General features: G+C 33.9%; 2 protein-coding genes and 1 long non-coding RNA gene across 6 annotated transcripts; 1 reads left to right on the top strand and 2 right to left on the bottom strand.

The window, feature by feature from the left end:
- Positions 1-340: 340 nt before the first annotated feature.
- LOC112758342 (uncharacterized) lies at positions 341-1,799 on the top strand. Its single transcript, XR_011867542.1, has 2 exons — positions 341-767; positions 903-1,799. It is a non-coding gene; the product is annotated as an uncharacterized lncRNA (long non-coding RNA).
- A 2,046-nt stretch (positions 1,800-3,845) lies between these two features.
- LOC112758333 (uncharacterized) lies at positions 3,846-7,438 on the bottom strand. Of its 2 annotated transcripts, XR_011867540.1 has the most exons (3): positions 7,150-7,438; positions 4,579-6,724; positions 3,846-4,074 (listed from the first exon to the last, which is right to left on the bottom strand). XR_011867540.1 is itself a non-coding variant. In XM_072206813.1 (2 exons), exon 2 carries the CDS (start codon positions 6,722-6,724, stop codon positions 4,679-4,681), a length of 2,046 nt encoding a protein of 681 aa, XP_072062914.1. In that variant the 5' UTR covers positions 7,150-7,292; the 3' UTR covers positions 4,340-4,678. The 2 variants fall into 2 exon arrangements, 1 of the variants encoding a protein (XP_072062914.1); XM_072206813.1 differs by lacking the exon at positions 3,846-4,074 and having other exon boundaries at positions 4,340-6,724; positions 7,150-7,292.
- Positions 7,439-8,245: 807 nt separating this feature from the next.
- On the bottom strand, positions 8,246-15,932 carry LOC112758316 (methionine S-methyltransferase-like). 3 transcript variants are annotated; one of them, XM_025806951.3, is made up of 12 exons: positions 15,338-15,932; positions 14,565-14,758; positions 14,118-14,324; positions 13,286-13,381; positions 12,671-12,859; positions 12,401-12,589; positions 12,075-12,311; positions 11,791-11,925; positions 11,083-11,403; positions 10,798-10,977; positions 9,171-10,130; positions 8,246-8,852 (listed from the first exon to the last, which is right to left on the bottom strand). In XM_025806951.3, exons 1-12 carry the CDS (start codon positions 15,552-15,554, stop codon positions 8,529-8,531), a joined length of 3,249 nt encoding a protein of 1,082 aa, XP_025662736.1. In that variant the 5' UTR covers positions 15,555-15,932; the 3' UTR covers positions 8,246-8,528. The 3 variants fall into 3 exon arrangements, with proteins under 3 accessions (XP_025662736.1, XP_025662744.1, XP_025662753.1); XM_025806959.3 differs by lacking the exon at positions 15,338-15,932 and adding an exon at positions 14,898-15,003; XM_025806968.3 differs by lacking the exon at positions 15,338-15,932 and adding an exon at positions 14,853-15,001.
- Positions 15,933-23,841: the final 7,909 nt, after the last annotated feature.

Genomic DNA, 23,841 nt, shown 5'->3' with positions numbered 1-23,841 from the left:
CAATAGAAAAAAATTTCAAGGACTTTTGTAAAATAAAAATTTGTTAGAATACAAAATATTCAATAAAGTTTTTTATTGACCAATTTTAATTTATAACACTCATACGTAATATACGTTAAAATACAAAATACACATTAAAAAAAATTAAAATAACATATATTTTTATATAAAAATATATTATAATTAATTTAATAACTAATTTTTTACCCATATATATATTTTGAAAAAAAATTAATATATTTATGAGCTTAATCTATGGAGGCATATACGGTAATGTCTGAAGTATTGCACATATCTCTGAGGGTCTTAAAGACCGACTCACATTGACACATAAATAAGCAAATAGCAATGAATGAAGAAAGGCCCTCACTATGCACTTTGTATTATATTTATTTATATTTATATTTATATTTAGTCTTCTTGCTTTCAATTTAATTTTCCGCTTCCTGCATACAGCATACTCACTTGCCATTTCTCCATACAATTAATACTTTTCTTGCTCACAATTTACACTCTTCTTCTACCCCCCCCTATACAACATCACTTCAATGAAATTCAATTCAATTCAATTCAATTCAATTTCATCACACAACATACTCTCTCTCTCTCTCTTTCTTTCTCTCTCACAATTAAATTAAGCTTTATTAAATCACCCCCCTCTCTTCATTATATAAACATGGCCTTCCTTCAAGGTCCAAACCCTCCAATACAAACATAAAACATCACTTTCTTTCTTATATCTCCCACTTCTCGCTCAAATTCTTAAGGTACATACACATACACATAAAGATATTTCTCTTTTCAATTTTCACTTTTTTGTTTTATGTATTTCTTTTGTCACATAGTTTGATTTGAAGTATATGAATTTACACTTAAGTCCTTTGCTCTCTTGTTAAAAACAGGTGAAAGACAGAAAGAGTAGCCGAAGAGGAAGAAAACCAATAACAAAACCATGAGTCAGAGGAATGGAAGGTTTCCAAAGCTTGACTTGAAGCTGAACCTATCACCACCAAGGGTTGACCGGAGGAGGGTGGTGGAGGAGGAGGAGTTGTCGCCGGCTCGATCGGCAACCGTGTCGCCGCCGAGTTCGTGCGTGTCAACTGAGCTGAATAACCAAGATGACAACGACAGTGTGAAGTGGTCAGACAGCCCTGAAGCTACGTTCATGGTGGTTGTTGGTTGCCAACGTTGTCTCATGTATGTGATGCTCTCTGTTGATGATCCTAAGTGTCCCAAATGCAAGAGCACCGTTTTGCTTGATGTTCTTCAAGACAACAACATTGACAACAACAACACAAGGAGGAACAAGAACTAGACTAGTATTTTATTTTCTACCTTCTTTTGAGTACTTCTTTTGCGGCAGAAAAATCTTTCTGTGACTCTTTTATTTTCCTTTTACTTGTTACCTTTCACTCTATCACTATTTTTAGTGACAGAGTGATAAGTACTCAAAATATAACAAGTCTAAGAAAGATGAATCGTCTTATTACTATTTTTTCTGCTGCTAGAAATACTTGTTATTAGGATTTTAGTTCTAGTAACCTCTATCACCTTTTTTTTTTAACCTATCTTCTTATGTTATTGCTCTTTTCTCTTGTAGGATGAGTATAGTGCTACTTGCGCTCCATTTTCTTTTAACGGTTTTTCCCTCTTCTTAGAAGTGAGGGCATCACAATTCTTTTTTTTCCCCCTCAAAGAGTGGAGCGTAAATAGCACTATTCTAGTTATATAATTAATATGTAATATTGGAAGGAAAAAAAAATGAGTATCTTTCTGAGACTGGATTCAGAATTTCTGCACTGGTAGTTTTACTTATGTTTAGGTGAATTCGACCTTAGTTTTTTCTTGACTTCTTTTTATGATAGATATATAACTGTTTTATTCAATCAAGAGCACATGCTGTTTTTGTTATAGCCACCATTTTTATATACTAATTGAAAGGAAAGGGTTAAAATTTGAGACAAGATAAAAGTAGCAGAATCCTAAGTTTACCGTGGCACACAAACAAGTAGATAGATCCTGTGTACTTTGTTATTGAGAGTCAAAAATAGATTGCAAGGCCCACTAAGGTTGTTGTAAAAATCATGAATCATGTGGCTGCCACACCGACCTAACCCATTTTTATGTCTCAGTCCACAATAGTGAGAAACAATCATGATTATTAACACCGAAATAGTGCAGTGATAGAGCTCTTGAATTAAAATACTAACAATGGTAAAAACTCATTGTTGAGTAGAATTTCTGGTAATAGACATGTCTTTAGTGCATACCTAACTATTAAGTAATGAAGCATTTTTGTTGAACTCAAACATATGGTTTGCAACTAATGGGAAGAGATAATGTTTTTGTTGACTTTGTCGATGAGATTAAATGCTAACAATTTATTAAGGGCACGCCCATGGAAAAATCAATTTTATAGTTTCAATCACTATCCTTATGACCTGTAACAACCATGATCCACGAGCATAATGAGAACAATGGCATGAATTAGAAAAACTTAATTGTGGGTTTGGAAGAGAAGAATCTGATCAATTAAATTGAATTAAGGGATGGTGGAGGGTGGGTTGGGTAGTTCCAAGCATTGAAAAAAAAGAAGGCGATCTATTAAGACCATTTATAATCACATAAATGCAATAGTAATTGGGGCGGTTGAGAATAATGAGGGAGATATTTAGTTCAGATTATTAATGCCCACCTTTTCCCATCCATTTTTTTTTTCTCTTGCTTATTTTCCCCAATACACACCTCCAATCTCCATGATCCTTTGCACTTTCATTTAAGCATTTCTCAACTGCAATGCATTGGTTACAATAACTTCAATCCAAAAAAACACAAAGCAATACCCCAAAACTAGCATCCATTTTTGTTAACCTACCATTCATTTCTCCTTTCCTTTTTTATTTTGGATTCATGTGTTTGATTTGATTTTGATGAAAACCCCACACCAAGGGTCTCAATGTTGTTACCCAGTGTCAGCAATAAACAAGGGGAATTTGACAAGGGTAAAGTTCAGAGGTGAAAACATTAGAGGTGAGGGAGATAAAAGAGGGCAACATCAACAACACGAGGGACCAAGGATCAGAAGTCAGAACCGAAACTACAGATCAGGAGATTAATACTAAGTTGTGGATGGGGTCAAATGAATGAATATGAATGCATTGAATCAGTCATCGTTATAATAATAATAAAAGTATAAGAAAGGCATCATGATATGATATAAAAGAATACATTTTGGGGAAGCAAATAAATGTTCAGTTTGCCCAAAAACATCAGAATGAAAATATTGTATTACTCTCATAAGTCACAACAGCAAAAGGATAGTTGGGGATTGATTTAATCATAGCAGTTGCATTCAAAAATTAATTTATCCACCATTACTTCTTGAGGATAACCCCATGTCAATTCTTTTTCTCTTTTAACTATCATAAAAATAATATATGAAGTTTACTGGTTTAACTAACAACACTGTGATGCCTGAAAGGGACTGCTTTCTCTATTAAGATAGATGTGGTTTCACTAAAAAGAATGAGAATGTTATTTTTTTTTTTCAAGCCAATAACTTAAGTCTATTTCTTTTTTTTAAAAAATAAAGTGCCAAGCTATTTGAACTGAACAAATGTTTATCATATTTTTTAGCAATGTGTACGTAGTACATACTGAGACCCCCCCCTCCCCCCCACTCCCCTCCTTTTCTTTCTGACACCCCTCTTCTCTTTCTTTTCTAAGAATTAAATTGATAAGCTCAATGGCAACAATCCTTCAATTAAGTCCATCATCAGACAAAGAAGAAAAGAAAAACTATTATCCTATTGTTCTACCCAACACATTACAGATACAAAATGCCATTTACCAGCAAAGCAAACATGTGATTAACCCATACTATAGTTATTTCTTGATTTTCTGATTCCGCACAAGATTAGTTCAGTTATTATTTACATGAAGATATGCTAATGTTATTCAATCCAAAACCCAGCCTACTTGAAAAGGAAAGGAAATAGCTATAGTCCACCAGTCAATGAGATAACCTAGGATGATGAGCAACACCCTTTTTTTTTCCTCCATGACATGGCAAGCCTGCAACCATAAAAGCCTCACTAAATGTTTTCTTAATTATCATAATAAATGCACGTATTCATATTTTTGCAAGGTAATAAACAGGGCCTCACTTCATCGATCAGAAAATCTGACACAACATAATTACTAAGGATGAAAAACAACTCGAGTATAATGAAATTCAAAAGAATTACATCATATATGAAGGCTTGTCCAACAAACGCTTAGTTAAAATGATGTTCCACAATAAAATGGATTTGACACTTTGACCATTTGAAACAAAACATGGAAGAATGAAAGGATAATGTTTGATTTGCTATACGATGAACAAGTAACTTGGTTCTTACTTCAGTTATTAATTGATGTTAACCATAGTTGTCTCCAAAAAACTATCATCGGTTATCTACAATCTCTGCATTTGGCATGCTACATTTCTAATATATTTTTATCAACTTTTAAATGGTGTTGTGCCAATAGTAACCGGAAATAAGTTGGCAAAGCAATACAGCATGTTTTGCAAATTACCTGGGCAAATACAGAGCCATGCCGAAAAGAAGAACATCACAATGTAGTGCACTCAACGAGGATAAATCTACTAAAGAGGGGATCACTTGTAGCTGCAGTATTAAGAATTCACAAGATCAACTTCTCCCCATCCACTGCTGCTTCTTATATACTTATCAACAATGCCAAATTCCTGATTCTGTGCAACACGCCTAGCATAGTTCTCAGCTGAAATTGGGCCCTTCTTCAACCTACGGTAATAAACGATATGCCAAGGCCACAATCGAGCAGAACCAAAGAATGCATCCACTGATAAAGTTTCTTCATTGTCTTTTGGAAGTTCCAACCCATAATTCTTAAGAACCATGAACATTTCCTCTGTGGATATGGCTGTTGTATGACGAGAATGGGAATTGACACAAGTTTCTGAAACTTGGTTCTGAATTCCCTTCTGAATATCATGCACCAATGGTGTCTCAGTGTGACAAGAAAGCTCTTTCTCTTTCACAACCTCTGTAGACAAATTCCTGGTAACAAGCGATTTGGTTAAATCTGCTAATGTATCTGATGGTCTTAGACTACTATTTTTATCATTGTCCACCTGAACGCATTGGTCATTTTCAATGTCATCCACCACTGTAGAGTGCACTGCAGAGGTTCCATTTACAGCAAGACCTTCATCCTTGGATTGAACATTTTCCGACTCCATTGCACTCCCATTCTTATGTCCCTGTACAACCAAATGATCCATACATTCAAGCGCGGTAGCATTAATGGAAGATGATTTTGAATTGGGTTCGATCTTTTTCGCAGATGATGGCAAAGGCTGATTGAGTGAGACAGACAAAGATCTATGAGAGCTTGACCTCCTATAATCTGAACTTTTGCCATTGCGGTGTGGAGATTTTGAAGAAGATATTAACTTTGAAGATGAGGAGTGTGATCTAGAAGACACTGATCTTGATCTGGAACGGAAACGTGACTTCCGCAGAGACTTGGGTGATCGAGAATTTGGGAGTGAGTGAGAAGTAGAGTAATCTGAATGCAAGGAAGAACTGGTTGACCGTCTTGATCTTTTTCCCCTAGGTCTTTTAGGTGATTCTACTTCGTTTCTGCACCGCTTCTTCCCTCCATATTCCCTTCTTCGGTGCCTGTCGGTTTCCTTTGCCATAGGGGACAATTTGTTTCTTAATGGTGAATGGTATTGTCGTGATGCAGACCCCCTCCGTTCATCTCTCTGGTTCCTCATTGATAAAGCATCCCTACTTGACCGCATCTTCGACCAGGATTCAGACCTGAATTTATCTTCATCTTCAATTCTATGATTTCCATCTATTTTATTATTTCGCCTACCATCCAACCTCTCATACTTTCTCCGTGAAGAATTCTGTTTTGGACAATCTCGCATTTTGTGACCTGGCTCACCACATCTATAGCATGTTTGCCGGAATTTTGAGTCCTTCGGACGATTCACGGTTTCCTCACCAATCCGCACTCTGGCCATATTCTCTAAGGATGTTGCTCTAGGAGAACTACCGCGGTAACCTATATGATTATCATCATGCTTCATGTCATAGCCATGGTAAGGTTCATATCGATCAAATTCTAGAGCATTTTCGTTTCCATTGCCAGCCGATGTGTCCTGAATTGGCTCACCCCATCTTCCATTTTCCTCCAAGGCAGGCACAACTCCACTGCCATCATCACGAAACTCTTCCCTATAATCTCTTTCTTCCCTAACATAGTCTTTAAAATCATCTTGATGATATCCTCTCTCCTCACTAGGAACCCCAACAGATCCACCCCTACCATCATTGCCCATCTCCTGATCCCTCCATCCATCGGAACCCATTTTCCTCCTCACATGCCCTATCCTCTCAGAATTCCTTCCACGTCTTGGTTCGTAGATCTTACCACCACCCCTAGGAAACCTCTGAAAACTCCCAACAGGCTGCTTATTGGACCACGTCAGAGTAAGTGGTTCCCCACATATATTCCTACCTTTCAATGCCCTCAAAGCCTTCGTCGCATTAGGAGGAAAGTCAAACACCACAAACCCATATCCTTCCCTTTTCAGCTGAACGTTACAATGCCCAAACCTACGGAAAACATGCTCGAGCTCATCCTTTCGGGTGTGCTCGGACATATTACCAATATACAAAGACATCTGCATGGTTACAGGAACAAAACCACATTCAAAACACAAGCACAAATAACATACCAAGCAGAATTTTCAACTTTCGAAGTCTCAGCAGATAGCTAGATACACATTCTAAATTATCATCACGTCCTATGCAACATAAGTATCAATAACACCATTGCTCTACATATCATAAACTATGTATAATGACAAGTAATGAAAATCCAAATCTATTTTCAGTGGTTTTTCTTTTCACTAGAATAATAAAAAAAATAAGGGTTTATCGTCACAGGAATTTCGTCGAACACGTAAAACGCATAAGGTATAAAAAGGAGAGAACAGAAAACCCTAAGTGCAAGGCAAAACGAGGATCAATCCACGTGTGTTAATTCAGTGAAAGAAATCATTTACAGGTGCAAAGTGCGTGTAGATGAAGATTTAAGGAGTGGAACCTTCTAGAAGCGATGGAGAAGTCAGTGGAGTTTGTTGCGTTTGGTAGCTCTGTTTTTTCTTTCTTTTTTTTTTTCCCCTTCTGTCAGTGAAGGAGTTGGCGGAACTCGAGTCGCTGTTATTCACTTGAGTTGGAATCGGCGTGAGCAAAACGATGCGTTTCGAAAGCGTAGAATGCGTAGTGGAGTGGAGTGGAATGAAGGAGAAGAAGAAGAAGCAGCACTCGGAAAGGAAGGAATATGAAAGTGCAGTGAAAAATGAAAAATGGCACTCCTCATGAGTCCTCAGCTCAGTCACGAGCCACGCACGTTGTTGTTATTATTATTATTATTATTATTATTATTATTATTATTATTATTATTATTATTATTATTATTATTATTATTATTATGTTACCCTTTTCCGAAAAGATTATTTTTAATTTTATTAAATTAGAATTTCTTTATAATTTTGAAATATATCATATTTTATTAGAAAGATATTAATATCATAATATACTATTGAATTTACCTTCACCTTGTTCTTTTTCAACTTCATTTATCCCTTTGTAGTTAAATTAAATACTAAAATTTTCATATTAGTAATGGAATGATACTATTCAGTGTTTAATCTAATCTTTCATTATTTTTTCTCTCTTATTTAATTTTGGTCCTATTTAAAGAATTAAAGATAAAAAATTATATCTTATTCTCTTTTATTTAATTTTAGTCCTACTTAAAAAATTAAAAGTAAAATATCACACTTTATTCTCTCAAGTATTTTTTTCGCTGGAGATGATCTATTTCCTTATATGCTCCAACTATGCTCCAACTATGTCCATCGTTTTGAAATTATATACTATTATTAATTTCTCACTAAGCAAGAGAAATTAAAGATATCGAACCAATCCCTACTTGAATAGGTATAAAGAAAAAAATAATGTAAAAACAAAAAACATATTTAATTATTAGAGTAAAAAAGTTTGGAATCAACATTGAGTTGGTTAAAGGATATATTTAAAAGACTAAAAATTTTAGATAATTAGCCTGCTTGAGAACTTAGACTTTTAAATCAAGATACAACTTGAAGATAGGATACTAAAGATTAAGGACAATAATATACATCCTAAAACCTTTAACATTAAGGGAAGGGGAAACAATTTCATTTTAACGTTGGAAGTTCACAATTCACAATGCAGTGAGTTACTGCATGCTGAGTGGTCATTATACTATGTGTATATATCAAAACAATGCTACACTAAGTGGAAGAACAGAAATTAAAAGTTGGGCATAACCTTTCAAGCATCATAGCCACTGCTTTTTTTTTCCTCAAACAAAAAGAGGACCACAAACACTAATGATCAAAGCTAAAAGAATACGTGTGCACTAATGACAGAGCTTGTTTAATGTAGTGCAATCTCTTTGAACTTCTTAATGCAATCCAATGCTTTGCTGAAATCGCTCTCTTCCAACGCAATGTTGAAACGACAGTATCCAGGAATTCCAGTCCAGGAGCCACTATTGATGCATAGTCCAGTAGATTTGAGAAGGGCATTCCTAATATTGGAGTCATCAAGTGTGATTTTCATGGTGGCATTGTCTTGTCCACCTTCACCTTGTGGCAAAATCTTTAGTGTAACAGTCTTGTTGAGATAGCCAGAGGGCTTTGCCACTACGGAGACACCGGCACACGATTCAAGCACTTCCCACCCATTTTGCTCAAGTGCCTAAGATCATAACCCAAAAATGGCAAGAATTAAAGCTATGAAAACAAACCAATTAAAACACAGACCAGTTCCAAGATTAGGTGATATTACATGCATCATCTCTTAATTTGTACAACATACACTAACCTCACCTTAAGTTTAACCAATGTTACAACTTACAACTGATACCCTTGGATTTATAAATGTAGCATTGACCTCAGTTGTAAACATGACAAATCAAAGGGTGAAAAGTGTAATATCACTTAACCTTGAGAGGGATCAATGTAATATACATGTTAAATACATCTCAAACATAAACGTTGACAGATCTGGAATTACCTCTTTCAAAGACTTAGACCTGTTTTTCAATATTGCAGTGTATTCAACAATAGCATCTGATAAACTTGAAGGTTTTTGTGCCCTAAGCTCCAGCAACTTCTTTATAGCATATCTAGCAGTACTGTGAGGCCTGATTAATCCTGGAAAACTATGGAAGGTGTCAACCAAATGCGGCTCATTTAGAATAAGAAACCCGAATTTGAGAACACCGTTTAGCATTGGCAGAGACAACCCTCCAAGAAGAGACACACAAAATGATGGGTTGCATGAAGACTTTAACTTAGATAAACACTGCTCCAAATCCCAGCCATTGCTGTCAAACTCGAGACCGGAAGACGATGTATCAATTATAACTCTTGCGCCAAATTTAGCACAAGTGCTCAAAATCTCTCCTATTTCATTGTTGCTATAAACTAAGCCTGTTGGGTTAACTGTAGGGCCAGAAATATACACCCATGGGTTTTTCACAGTCCCAAAGACTTTGGTGAGTGCCTTCTCCGTAAACTTGAAACCCACATTGGCATCTGTAGGGACTATCACTGTGTCAGCTTTCAAAAATCTGGCAGAAGAAACATAGTTCCCATTTGATCCAGCCGGAAAACAGAGGGTGCCAGCTTCTTTGATGCAGCAGAGGACAAGCTTATTGAAAAGAGCCTTTGAATTGTCAGCATATATAAATTCAGTGCCGCTTTTAGTTGGAAAACCATAGTTGCTTTTAACATAGTTTTTGATGCTTGTGTTAACATCAGCCTCGGATTCTGACATGTTTTGCCTAGCAAAACTTTCAAAAAGAGCACCCTTAACAGGAGATGGAACAGGCAAGAAGGTTTGATCAACATCCATGTGAATAACAGAGTCGCTCTCCACCCCGTTAATTGAAAGCTCAGCATTATCAAGCACTGATGAGGCTGCTGCGGAATATCCTATCATATCTACTGATTTGGCATTGTGGCTCTTTCTCTGAAGGATGAGTTGAAAAATGAAAGCAATGAGAATCTTAGCAGCAGATATGACATAAATAAATAACATAGAGATGCCTTTCCTATTTTCTGGCATAATTGCCATTCTGAGCAACAATAAGCTTAGAAAAAACAGCCATAAAAATGTGCAGAATTGGAAAATTTAGCAAACAAATTCTGCCTTTAGTTTCTAATCTTACAAAGTCCCAGGACCCAGGGTGTTTATGATATTCAGGTCAGTAATTAGCCATGCATCATATCAGATCATGTATGCTGGAGAAAATATTTTCACAAATATCTCAACAATCTCAACAACCAGGTTGCCCTTATTTTTCTACTTACTAGATTAAGTGATGGCCTTTGCTCTTCCGCTAGTAGAATAATAGCACTGACATGATTCCTTGTTTGAATTTAATAAGAGGCAAAGATAAAGAGAAATGCATTTTATGTAACGAAGGCAATTAAAATTGTACCAGGAAAATTCTTGGAATATGTATTCCATATTCAACTTTTTGCCACATATTCAACAAGGTTCTTTTATGGTTCATTTGGAGCAAAAAGAAAGAACTAATATTTATATTATATCAGGAATGAAATTTACGTAATGATGGCAATTAAAATTCTACTAGGAAAGTTCAACTATAGGCAAAAAGAAAAGAGTGACAAACCTCAGCTGGTGCATGTCGGCCAGAAAGCTGAAATGCAAGCAGCTCATGAAAAATACAACCATAATAGTATTGATTAATCAATGAAGTATTGCCTTCTAGTAATTCCACAGTTTTGGACAGTGCACTAAAGAGGGATTCTTCTTCTGTAACGACAAAGGCTGTTTCTAAATCTGGATAAACCTGAGAACCATGTGAATGCAATCAATAAGAAATTGCGAAAATCAAACCAAAATAGAATGATATCTTACAGACTAAGAAAGCCAGGAAGTTAGCATGGAACATCACCTTGTTTTTTACCAGTCCGCATATGATTGCTGCATGAGATGGCAAAGGAGTTCCTGAAAGATACTTAAGGACACCATTTGATCCTGGAAGACTGGATAGCTCAAAGTGATCTGATATGTCCAAGAAAAGACGAGACCCAATCTCCTGTGTTGTATCTAGAAGGTGCACAAAAGCTGAACTAGTAACTGCCTCAAAATGAGCAATCCCTGTCACCACCACTTGAGGCTTCAATTTCTTTATTAGTTCTATCAGTAAATCTGATTGCCGAGGGGCTTCAATTACAGTAATTGCATCATCTAAAGGCTCAATAGTTTCTGTGCCCTGCAAGAAAGAGAAAAATCATTAAAGTAGACTCAAACAATAAAACTACATTGTTCACAAAAGAATATTCAAAGAAAATCATTCAATCCTTTGTTTTCTTTTATCAATTTATGGAATCCAAAGCTACATAATCAGCAACCATAATGGTAAACTTTGAAAAGGCAAACAGGCATGAAGCTACATTTCTTTCTCAATAGTGCTGCTCATCTAAAGAACTTCTTAAATGATTGTTGCTATAGCAGAAACTTCACAGCAAGGACAAACATACAATTAACTGCATTCATTGACATATCAAATTCTAAAATTCACAGAAATAATATTGCAAATAGTATATGCCATTCGGAAAAGTATGAGAAACAAGGGGAGGAAGGAACAGCTACTCCATACCTTAAGGGCCAAAGATGTCAACCATTTCCTAGGGAGGTGTCGAGTTAGATGTTCATCAACAATAGCAAGGCGAGGCGAGAACAAGTGAAGAGCATTTTCAATTGCAGCAGCCCTTGAGGGGAAAATGACAACATTCTTGCACAAGATTTCAACAGATCAAGTCAATATTATGTTAGCAGAATTTCATGCTTAAATCAAAGACAGCCAGAAAATCAGAAGAGAATGCAGGCCTGCAGAGTTATACAGGATCTAAAGTAGAACTAATAACATATTTGGGATCTTACATTAGCAGAGAGTGGAATATGGTGATAAGTCTTCAAAAACCCTGCAATGAGATTGCGAAAACGTTTGCTTCCAGCAGGTGGCTCGTATGGAAAATAAGAACTATTTTTTAAAGTGCTTGCAAGATAAGCCAAAAAAGGAATCTTCTCATCGGCAACAGAATCATCCTCAAAGGACAAATCTAGAGAGCTGCTGATCTCTTGAAATCCATTTTTGAGAAACTCAAAAATAACTTTGATCTGTCATATACAAATGAATTTTGCATCAATTTCCTTCAGGGAAACAGATATTATCTTCTTGAAATATCAAGCTTTAGAGAAGCACCCACCTGCGTAGGATTACGAAGTTGACAACTGTAAACTGATAAAGCATGGGAAATTCTGCCACCAGCCTTTCCATAGGCCCATGCTGTCCGTGCACAAATAGGCTGATCACCAGAAAGTCCCATAAAGAATTCAAATCGGTGGGGGCTGTTCTTCTCAATCTCAACCAATGCTGCAATATCTGTGTCACCAGCCTATACCAATATTTCTCAGTAAGATTGCACTTTCACTGGAGAATTGATGTATAGCCAAATATCTGTTTTCTAAATTCTAACCTGAAGAATTTTGGTTTGCCAAAGCTTTGTAATGCAGAAACCCCGTCGTTCAAACAACCTTTTGCAAACAGCTTGACCTGGTCGGCCTCCCATATTGAAGATCATAATTCCGGCAGCTTTGATTACTGATATCCCCTCTTCAACCGCCCTAGCAATTAAACCCAAGCCAAACTGATCCTCCACAAAACCCTATATACAAAGTAAAGTAAATATGAGAATGCTGCATTAGATCATCTAATACATCAATCAAAGACATTTCTACAAAGCCAAAACATCTTATCACAAGAGTGTATCAAGGATAAGTTGTGCAGGTAGAAGTAAAATCTTATTAACAAGATTCTTCTAGACTTCTAGTGGCTTGGAACATTTATGAATTATTTCATGAATAAATGGAAAAGGCTTGCTCTAAGGAACAATACGAATATACAATAATAACTAAGCATGTGACTTAAAGAAAGTTGGAGCCAACAAAAAAATCCAGTGGTGTATAACTTTTTTCCTTTCAAATTGATGAGGTTCACATTAAAGCACTTAGCATGAAAGAATGCAAGACATAATTGTCAAGCTCCAGCAAAAGAGCAGATGACCATCATAATAGAATAAAGATCCATTTACCTGAAGTGCACAATAATTACTCAATGCATGAAGGAATTCTTCACTTGCATTTTCTGTTATCATCTTAGACATTGCATCTGGATTTGGATTAAGAATCTGCATAAAGCCAATAACAAGAATAACTGATATTTAGTTGAATTAAAAAACATTACAATATCACTTGCAAAAAAAAAAAAAGAAAAAAAAAAGATTCTCCAGCCATGATAATTTTCTTTTATGAGCCAAAGTTTGCAATTAATCCAACTTATAAGACTGCCAGTAAAAGCTACCAATGACAACAACAACAACAACAATTATTTGTCTCTCGGGACACTCTTTTAGCTAAAAAAGGTTTATCTGCTTTTAGAAACACAATTAAAAATAATGATTACACGTGTAGATGTTAATATATCCAATACCAAAATGATTACTGTGTTCCACAAAATTAAAGAACCAAGACTCAATAGCAGTGGCAGGCATAGCTTAGAAAGTAAGAACATGAAGAATAACATAAAAGACATATTAGCATCTGTAGTCAAATCAAAATTGCACTAATCTATATTCAGTAACTTTAATTCAACAACACTCAACAAAGGAATCTAAATGAAAAACACTATGCATAAAATATTTTAAGGTATAATTTAGAATCAATAATTTGCCACTAAGCCACACAGTACTAAAAGGTATCACCATGTCAAAAGGTCAACGTAGAAAAGAGCAGGTAGAGAAGTGGCCCGCGAAGAGGCACCTCAATGAAACTTCTATGTACTAGGCATACTGATAAGAAGTAACTATATCATTAATCATAGTAACCTACTTAGTGCTTGGTTGGAAATATGTAATGGTTCTGTACCTGTGGTATGCATCCTACAATTCTGTCAAGTTGAATATGATTTTCTCTGCAATATGACAGAAGATCAGATTCATAGAACTCTACCCTGTCCAGCAAAGTTTTCTTCTCCTCATCATAGATGAGCTGGCCTTTATCATCTAAAGCATTTAAATATAAGTTTATCCAGGAAATCTTTATCGCTCTAGGATTGATATCAAGGCCATAAACCTGCAAAAATTACAGCTTGTGCTATGAGTGACTTCAAGGAATAGTTGACAGAAAAAAAAAAATGCATGTAGAGTGTTTCTAGGCAGTTGTATGAATTTTTAAGAGTCTGTTCAGTTACCACTTTCATTTCATTGTTTCATCTTGTGTGTTTATGCATTCACAATTATGTGAAAAAAATAGTGATGGCCACTATAATTAAAGAGGCCTTAAATAAAAAATGCTGCACATGATTGAAAAAACCTTGGAAGGCAACCACTTGTCAGCAATGGCAATGGATATCCACCCATTTCCACAGCCAAGCTCGGCAACAGTCCTGTCCTTGAAAATGGAGTCCGGGTGCCTATTAATCCCTTCAAAGAAAGTAAAAGACCAGTCCTCTGGCAGAAATATGCTAGGAATCACCATCGTAGTCAATTTCTTTCTCCCCTTGTGTCCTGCAACAAAGCAAACAAGTTTCCCATTATGCACATCAAAAATGGAATTAATGTATACGCAGTAATATAATACAAAAAATTTTACACTGCTGACCAGTAACATTGTTAGAAAGTGTCAAAATCAACTTAGATAACTAACCACCATGATTTCTCAGTTCAATTTTATTAGCTGCCACTATAAAACTCGTTTACCCTATCAGTGCATAGAAATTAACATAAATATCAACCCATCACAAAAACTACACACCTTTATTTTTGACAACACAACACTACAAATAAAATTTTCTTGTCTTTTAGTCATTTATTATTATTATTAATTAATTAATCTTAACTTTTGAATTTTTACAGAGCCATGCATTAACCTTCAACATCAACATCAAAATCAGAGTTGTAGTGTCATTATATCACATGTAAAACCTCCAAATTGAACAGTGAAATTAGTAAACAGAGTCAAAGTGAAACTCAATCCAATCAAATCCAATCCAAACAAATTACGTTGTGGCTTTTGGTTGGTGCGTTTATGACTGTGTTTTGCGGCTATAAACGACAAAAAAGGAAAAGAAAAAAAAAAGTGTATACCTTCGTTTTGGTCCAAAAGCACGTCTTCGATTCGGAAGTGGTAGGTTTCAAAGCAGCTATCACAATCTTCCTTCGTCGGAAACCGTTTCTGAAGCTCCGACAAGAAGATCCGAGTGTCCGTACGAGTCTTCGGATCCTCGAGCTTGTCAAGCACCGACCTTAGGGCGGCGTAAGCGGCGTCGCCGGAGACCTTGCAGGTGTTCAAAAACTCGTCCATTGTTTGTTCACCGGAAAATCTGTGAATGCTGATTGGTTAATGGATTGAGTGTCTCTCTCACTCTCACATCAGAAGAAGAATGCTCCACCTGTTTCTGTGTTCTAAGCTCTCAGTCTTCTGACTCAGTTAGCAACGACCTTTTCCTTTTTCTTCTAAAAAAATATAAATAATATAAAAGTGTAGCTACGTCAATAAATTTGTTTATTTAATTGAATTGTTTATTGTTATTTGCATTTGTATATGTAATCTTTCCTTTTTATTTTTTTTTAATTAGGATTCAGATTGGAATCCAAGATTTTTAGGTAAAAAGAAGAGATTATGTGTTTGTTTCAGGCTCAATAAATCAATAAAAAATATATTTTTTAATGAAAAAAGATTTTATTTTTTATTTTTTAGTGTATTTAGTAAATTTCTAATAATAAAAGTAAAAATATAACAAAAATAAAAAAAAATTTTGAGAAATTACAATTTATATTTTTTAAAAAAATATTTCTCATATAATAAATAAACAAAAAAGTATTTTTATTTTATTTTATTTAAATATAATTAATAAATAAAAATATTTTTTTACATGAGATATTCAAACTTAAAATTATTTTTATTTTTGTAGAAGATCTTTTAAAAAAACATTATTTAAAAAAAATTTAGAATAGCACCCATATATTTATACATAAATATATTAATAACTAATTTTAATATATAAATAATTTTTTTATATTCGTATATGTAATCTTTTAATTAATTAATTAATAATTTTAATATTACCATAATATTTTTTTATACTTTGCAAATTAAAGATTAATATACAGCAAATTAAAATTTTATTAAGTGTTTATTTTTTGTCAATGAATTACAATATACGTAAAATTCAAATTTTGGTAGTTATTTAAGTTAACTAGTGAATTGATTATTCGACTAATTGATATTAGTTATTTTGTTCTAATAATAATAATATAAGAGAATCAATAATTTTTTTTTTCAAAAATGCTTAGTAAACTAAATTTTTAGTATTTTATCAATTTTTGAACATATATATATACATGTATAAATTAATATAATTTATATACTACATAACAAATTTGTTTATATAAATTGACTAAGAATATACACATAAATTATTATATTTTATACTTTTATACATTTATTCAAGTAAATATATGTATTTATTTGTTTTTATTAATGTAATAATATAAAATAGATGCATGTATAAAATAATTTGAAAGAATAAGATTCAATTGTTTATTATTTAGGGTTGATTTTTGATGATTAAACAAGCATTGACCGGAAAAGGCGCGCATGGGTAATTGTGAATGTTTATATATGGGGACACAAATTATTTATTATTGACGTGGATTTGCTTTATTCAATCCTGAAGGATGGATTTGTTAATTGTTGGTGGTATTCAATCACTTTCTATAAACAAATATATTTCGTAACTTGCAACTTTTTAATGTTAAAAACTACACTATTATATTTGATATTGTATACTTACTTCTTTTTTTTTTTTTTTTCTTCCAGGATTTAGTACCTACTACTGAATATAATGATTAATTATTTCGATGGCTTATAAGCATTTTAAATCTTAATGGGTGAAATTATTAGTTTAAAATTTTAATTTTTTTTTACTTATAAGACAAAAATTAAACTATTAACACTTAATTAGTATAATATAAACATAAAACAGCTAATGAATTATAGTTCAAATGACATAGTCTCCTCATATTCAGTTACGAAATCACCAGTTTAAATCTTCTTATTTTTTGGTCAAAAACAAAAAAAATATAAAATAATAGTTTGAACTAGGGATAGCAACACCATCCGAATCTGCAGATACCCACTCCGTTCCTACCCGCTCGAGGTGGATTCTTGGGAGTGGCGGGATGGGGTCAGGTTTAGGTAATGAGACCTGCTACACATATAAATTTTTTTGGCTTACAAGTCTTACAAGTTGGCACAAGCCCAACAAAACACACGCATTATACTCCCACATTCAAGAGTAAATAAACGCACGTTATTCAACCACTTCATGTTTCCAAAGCGCGCTACTCACCATGCATTATGAACGACTCTTCTTCTTCTTCCTCCATGAAAACAAGTTTCTTGTCAAATTTGAAGATAATGGAACTTCAGAAATACACCCAAACGATTACAGAAATACACCCAAAATTCGTTGAAGTACACCTTATGCATAATTCAGAATTCTTTCTCTTTTTCCTCCTTATCTTCTGCTGCTTCTTCTTCTTCAAAAACGATTTCAGAGCTTGATGTCAACAAACAATGGAAATCGAGAATAACGAAAAAAGAAAACAGAGAGACAAGCATGTAAACGAAGAACGAAAAAGAGAAGGTAAGAAAAGAAAGAAAAGAAGAAGAAGAGGAAGAGGAAGAAGAATGTGCAGCAAGAAGAAGAAGAAGGTGCAATGAAAACGTGCAGTAACAGTTCGAAGCGCGTTAATATAAATGACTTGTAAAGACCTGTATAAAAAAACGCTTTTATGTGGAGAATTATATCCTTAGGTAATATCCGCTCCTGTCCGCCCCTGTATATATATAATATATATAATTTTAATATATAATACGTATAATATATGTAAAATAATTAATAAATGATTAATAATATTGTATTATATTTAAGTTTTTACTTTAATTTATGTTATGTATGTGATGATAGTTATATAAATTTTGAAATTTAATTTTATTTGTTGGATTTTAATAATTATAGGGACAGTAGAGGCGGGATGAGTATCCACATGAGCGGATTAGGTTTCAATGTTTTACTATCCACGAATAGAAATGAAACGAGTTTTATGCGGGTTGTTGTAAAACGGTACGGATCGGGTAGAGCAAAAACCCGCCCCGTTGCCACCCCTAGTTTGAAGTTAAAATAAGAGTGAGGTGGTAAAGAAAATAATTATTATTTTACTTATTGTTTTATATTTGGTCATTCTTCAAAATATAAAAAAAAATCAACATTTTAAAGATATATAAAGTATAAACGCGATTCCCGAAGAGAAAATCCTTTCAAAATATATAAAGAATTTGTACATTTTGTAAATATAAAAAAATGCAACATTTTAGAGATGCATAAAACGTGATTCTTTTACTCCAAAAAGAATGCCAAAAAGACAACTAATACAGAGAATGTGAGTGAGAAATAGAGAATCCACCTAAAAATAAACATGTAAACCCTATTGCAATTTAAAAATAAAAAATAGAGAGAATGTGAATGAGAAATAGAGAATCCTCCTAAAAATTCTTAACAATTCACAAAGATACATTGTGGGTTGCCGTACAAACAAAATATTCTTTAAAAAAAAAATGTTAGATACTTTTTTATAATACTTTAATCTCACGCACTGACGCACATTTGGTGCCAATTGGCTAATTGCAAATTTATGTCCCAAGCCACTTGCTTATATTATTAGAATAACCTTTTTTTTTAATTTGGTCATGTGACATGTGACACCTACAATAATATGATACCATATGCGCAATTAGTGGGTGCCAAACAATTGAGTAACATAATTAGAATACCTACGTACTCATTCATGACTTTCACACCGTCATCTAAAAGTCTAACTTATTGCATAATCAATTAAATTTTTTAACATGAAATGACTATAGAATAAGGATGAGATTCAATATGAATTGACCTTAGATAGAGAATGTAACTTGGTAGTAATTGTATGATAGAACAACTTCTATTTTAATTTAGGGTTTAAAACATTTATCAGGTCATTATAATGAACCAAAACTACTTTGGTTGTCTTAGTTATAGTACTAAAAAGAAACAAAAATAATAAAAATAGTGTTGCTAAAAGACATACGTTAAAGTCACTCAAAATAAATCTTTGACTTATTTTGATAAATGTATTACAAAAACATTGAAAGCTTCAAAATTTTATATTTTCAATAAACATTATATTTTTTTATGGTATTCCTCAATCCGACATATCAAGGATTAATTCGCAGTAGTACTAAACTATATTTAAGGAGGCTCAGGATTCGGTGGTCCAGGTAACTTTGGACTACTTAGTGATCCAAGTAAAAAACATGTTTTTAAAGTTTTTTTATCAATTGCTATGTAGTCCTTGAGCTATTTTTAATTGCAAATTAACCCCTTATATTTTATTTAATTATAGAAACTATTTTTTATTTTACAAATTATTTATTTATCAATTAAAAATTATATTTATTAACAAAAAAATACAAAACAACAACTAATTATATTCCAGTCGAGTAAAATATTATGTTTGATCTCGTGAAGTTCCTCCATGACTTTCAAATCGTGTTTCCTTGAAATTCAATCGATTGGTTTATCAAAACAATCGATTGAATGATACTCAATCGATTGGATTACAGTGTATCACAAAACAATCGATTGAATGCCTCAAAACAATCGATTGTTTTTGTTACTCAATCGATTGCATTCACGAAAACAACATGGATTTGCCAAATACAATCGATTGGAAAGTGATGACATTGAAGTTTTAGCCAAATTCAATCGATTGGTAATTTAATCCAATCGATTGGAAGGTGATGAAGTCGAATTTTTTGCCGAGTTCAATCGATTGGTAATGTTACCCAATCGATTGAAATGTGATGACTTTGATTTCTTTGGCCAAATTCAATCGATTGATAATTCAATCCAATCGATTGAAAAGTGACGACAGTGAACTTTTTGCCAAATTCAATCGATTGGTGGCGTAATCCAATCGATTGAATTTTGAAATGTGCTGTGTATTAAAGCTGATAACCCTGCGTATTCACACCCATTCTCTCCACCTTTTCATTCGAACGCCACTCTCTCCTCTCTCTAAAAACCAGAAAGCTTCTCTCTAAAACCAGAAAGCTTCTCTCTTCTTCTTCTCCATTCTCACCCACACCCACTCCAAACTAGATACATAATTCCAACCCTAATCAAAATCCGTACAAAACCCACAAAACCAGTATCCCCATAATGGCCAGAACTAAGAACGCCAAAAGAGCCAGGGTTGAGGGAGAAAGCTCTGCCCCTGCCAGACTCATTGCTTCATCCCACTACATGGCAAGGTGGCTGCCGTCTCAAAGGGCACTGAAAAACTATGTGGAGAAGTTCGAGTCAAGGCCAATTGTTCCTCCCAGGTACATAACAGCCGAGTTCCTTCAGGATAGACGTTTTAATTTGGTGTTGAATGCATTACAAACACAGCACTTAGTTGATTATGTACAAACTAGGGATGAGTATTACCCGCACTTGGTTAGGGCTGTTTATAGTACTTTGAATTATGTTGTTCCTGAACCTGATGAAGAGGGTGAGGTAATGCCGCTGATTGAGTTTGATTTAGGGAAACAGCATTATAGAGTTACTTTGCAAGAACTAGCTGAACAATGGAGTCTAGTTTATCATGGGGCAAAATTTACTGGTGGTATTGCCGCAGATGAGGAATGGGGTGAATACAACAGATTAGTTGGTTTGCAGAGTTTACAATATGAGAATCCACAAATGGATGCTAGAGGTAATATAAGTTGCAGTGGGTTGGGGATTGAGCAGCGTATATTGATGTATTTGTTTTCATACATGTTGATTCCAAGAAAACATAATCATGGAATCTTGTTTAACGAAGATATTTTAGTGCTTTGGGCTATGGTGACTGGAAAGGAGATAAACCGGCCTTATTTTATGGTTCATCATATGCTTGAGATGAAGAAAGGAAAATCAAGTGTTGGTTTAGGATATGCTTGCCATTGGACCAAGATTTTCAAATGGCTTGGAATTGACTTGACTGAAGAGAAAAGTGTTGTCTTGACTAATGTAGCCAAGATTGATGACAGCACTCTAAGACAGATGGGAAGAGATCCGGATGCCCAACAACCCCAGGCTCAAGGGCAACCACAAGACCAGGTGCAAGCACAAACAGAGCCACCCCCACCACCACCCCCTCCTTCGCCAACAATGCAAGATTTGATGGATGAATTGCGAAGCATGAGAGTATATATGGAGGAGCAATTTGCTGATATGAGGCAGCGTCAAGACAGGCAAACGGAAGCTATCAATCGTCAGGGAGAAGCAATTGACTATCTATGCACTAATCTGGGCATCACAAACCCAAGGGGCATCATCCCAAGGCCTGGACCATGAAGAAATTGTTTTATAGCAATATTCTTGTACAGCTTTGATTTTTACAATTCGTATATAGAGTTCTTAAAGGTACTAGGTTTGTTTGAATTGTAAGACCTTCTTGGATGATGGAATCAATTTAGCTGACGGCTTTTTTAGTTTATCTATATTCTTAAGATGCAATCAGGTCTTGAAAACAATGTGTTTGTATGGATTCAATCGATTGTTTTGATAGTGCAATCGATTGAAGTACACTTAAACACTGTTCCAATCGATTGTTTTGTTATTTTAATCGATTGGAGTGCACTTAATAACTGTATCAATCGATTATTTTCTAAGTGCAATCGATTGAATTATCATCAATTTCAATTTCAATCGATTGCATATAAAACCAATCGATTGATACTGTAATTAAGTGTATTCCAATCGATTAAAATAACAAAACAATCGATTGAAAAGGTAGTAAAATCGATTGTTGTAAACTTATTTTCTAATGCAATCGATTTATTTCTATTGCAATCGATTGAATTTTCAGTGAAATCGATTGGAGTACTCTTATATATACTATTTCAATCGATTGGATTTTAATTCAATCGATTGAATAATACACACACCTCTCATTCAATCGATTGTGTTGTTATAGTAATCGATTGGAGTCGATTTAGTTACTGCTTCAATCGATTGTTTTCTAAGTGCAATCGATTGAATGAGAATCTTTTATTATTTCAATCGATTGGTGGCCTATCTACCAGTTTTGAATCTTGTTTTATTTAGTTATTAATCTAATGCGTCTATTATTATTATTATTATTATTATTTATCTACTTAAAAATAATTATAGATAAGATATAATTATATGAATTCTTCAAATTTAATTTTTCTTAAATTGGAAATAAAAATTAATTTAAAATTTGAAATGTAATTGTTTTTAATTAAAAGATAAGATATCTTAAAGAGTTTTAAGATTATTCGGTTGATTTAAAAAATTTTAAAAAGATAGAATTAAAATTTTGTTATCTTTTTTGGGTATATATATGTGTTCAAGCCGACTAAATTTTTATACGTTGACAAATTATTTTAAATATTTGCCTTTCAACTAAGTCTACTCGTAATATATTCTTCCGTTGATAATAATTATGGATACTCCTTCTAAAGAAGATATAGTAGGGGTCTCCAATGATGCATGTAACACACAGAATTTGTCACTGGACTGTGATGTTATCAAAGTTGATTTTGGTGACCAACTTGGAACTACAATTCCTAGTGCTAAGGTAAGACTTAATGGGTTTTTAATTTCTAGTATAATGTATTACGAGTAATTTAAAATTTTATGTTTTTTATTTTCTACAGGATGACCAAGTTATTTTTGACGATGTTATTCAAAGCGAGAATCTAAATAAAATTCAAGAATTGTCTAGTAAAGTGGACAATGTCCTCTCTAGCATAGAGGTAATTTGATGTGACAAACAGTAATTAATATATATGATGTTAAATAATTTATATATTATAACCTTTTTTACCATTCTTTTTTGCAGTCAATAAGAGTTGTAAACATTGCTCGAGACGTAATAATTGATAAAATCCTTGAATCTGTAAGCCGCATTGAGACAATGATATCACAACTCAGTCTGAACAATGATTCCGAGACTCCGACCAAGCTCTCTGTACAAAACACACATCCGATCTCAAGATTGAAGGCTAAGAGTTCAACTATTGATATTCATACGGCTATATCAGACGATGAGGATGATCTTACTGTACTGGATCATATGTCTTTCACCCACGATGATCCGTTCCACATCAAGATCAATATGGACAAACCAGTATCTCCATCTATAAGATCCGCACCAAAAAAGAAAAATATGTCAAAGGTATATGCATGTATAGTAAAATTTCATAACTCTTATTATTTGATATTCTTAACATGATAATAAGAATATACTGAAACTGTTTTTTTTTCTTAGGGTAAGAGCATTATGGAGACGCAGAAAAAATTACCGTTCACTCACCCAGGCGGAATTAGAAAGCCAAAGATTGAGCCCAAATCAGTCAATAAATCGAAGGCGTCTTATGCACTGAGCCAACCCACAAAAGACTATAGAAGAGCTGTTTATTTCTTTTCCATTACTAGCGTAATTACCACTTAAATTATATAGTTTCTTATGGGCACTGCTAATTATTACATTTA

The sequence above is a fragment of the Arachis hypogaea genome, chromosome 2 (assembly GCF_003086295.3).
Source record: "Arachis hypogaea cultivar Tifrunner chromosome 2, arahy.Tifrunner.gnm2.J5K5, whole genome shotgun sequence".
NCBI lineage: Eukaryota > Viridiplantae > Streptophyta > Magnoliopsida > Fabales > Fabaceae > Arachis > Arachis hypogaea.
This window is presented reverse-complemented; position numbering and strand designations above follow the sequence as displayed.

Excerpts from the sequence above, each read along its gene's own strand:
- LOC112758333 (XM_072206813.1), bottom strand. The coding sequence starts at position 6,724 with ATGTCTTTGTATATTGGTAATATGTCCGAGCACACCCGAAAGGATGAG.
- LOC112758316 (XM_025806951.3), bottom strand. The coding sequence starts at position 15,554 with ATGGACGAGTTTTTGAACACCTGCAAGGTCTCCGGCGACGCCGCTTAC. Across the intron at positions 14,325-14,564 it reads ACAAGTGGTTGCCTTCCAAG|GTTTATGGCCTTGATATCAA; the intron begins GTTTTTTCAATC and ends TAATTTTTGCAG. Across the intron at positions 13,382-14,117 it reads TTGTAGGATGCATACCACAG|ATTCTTAATCCAAATCCAGA; the intron begins GTACAGAACCAT and ends GGCTTTATGCAG.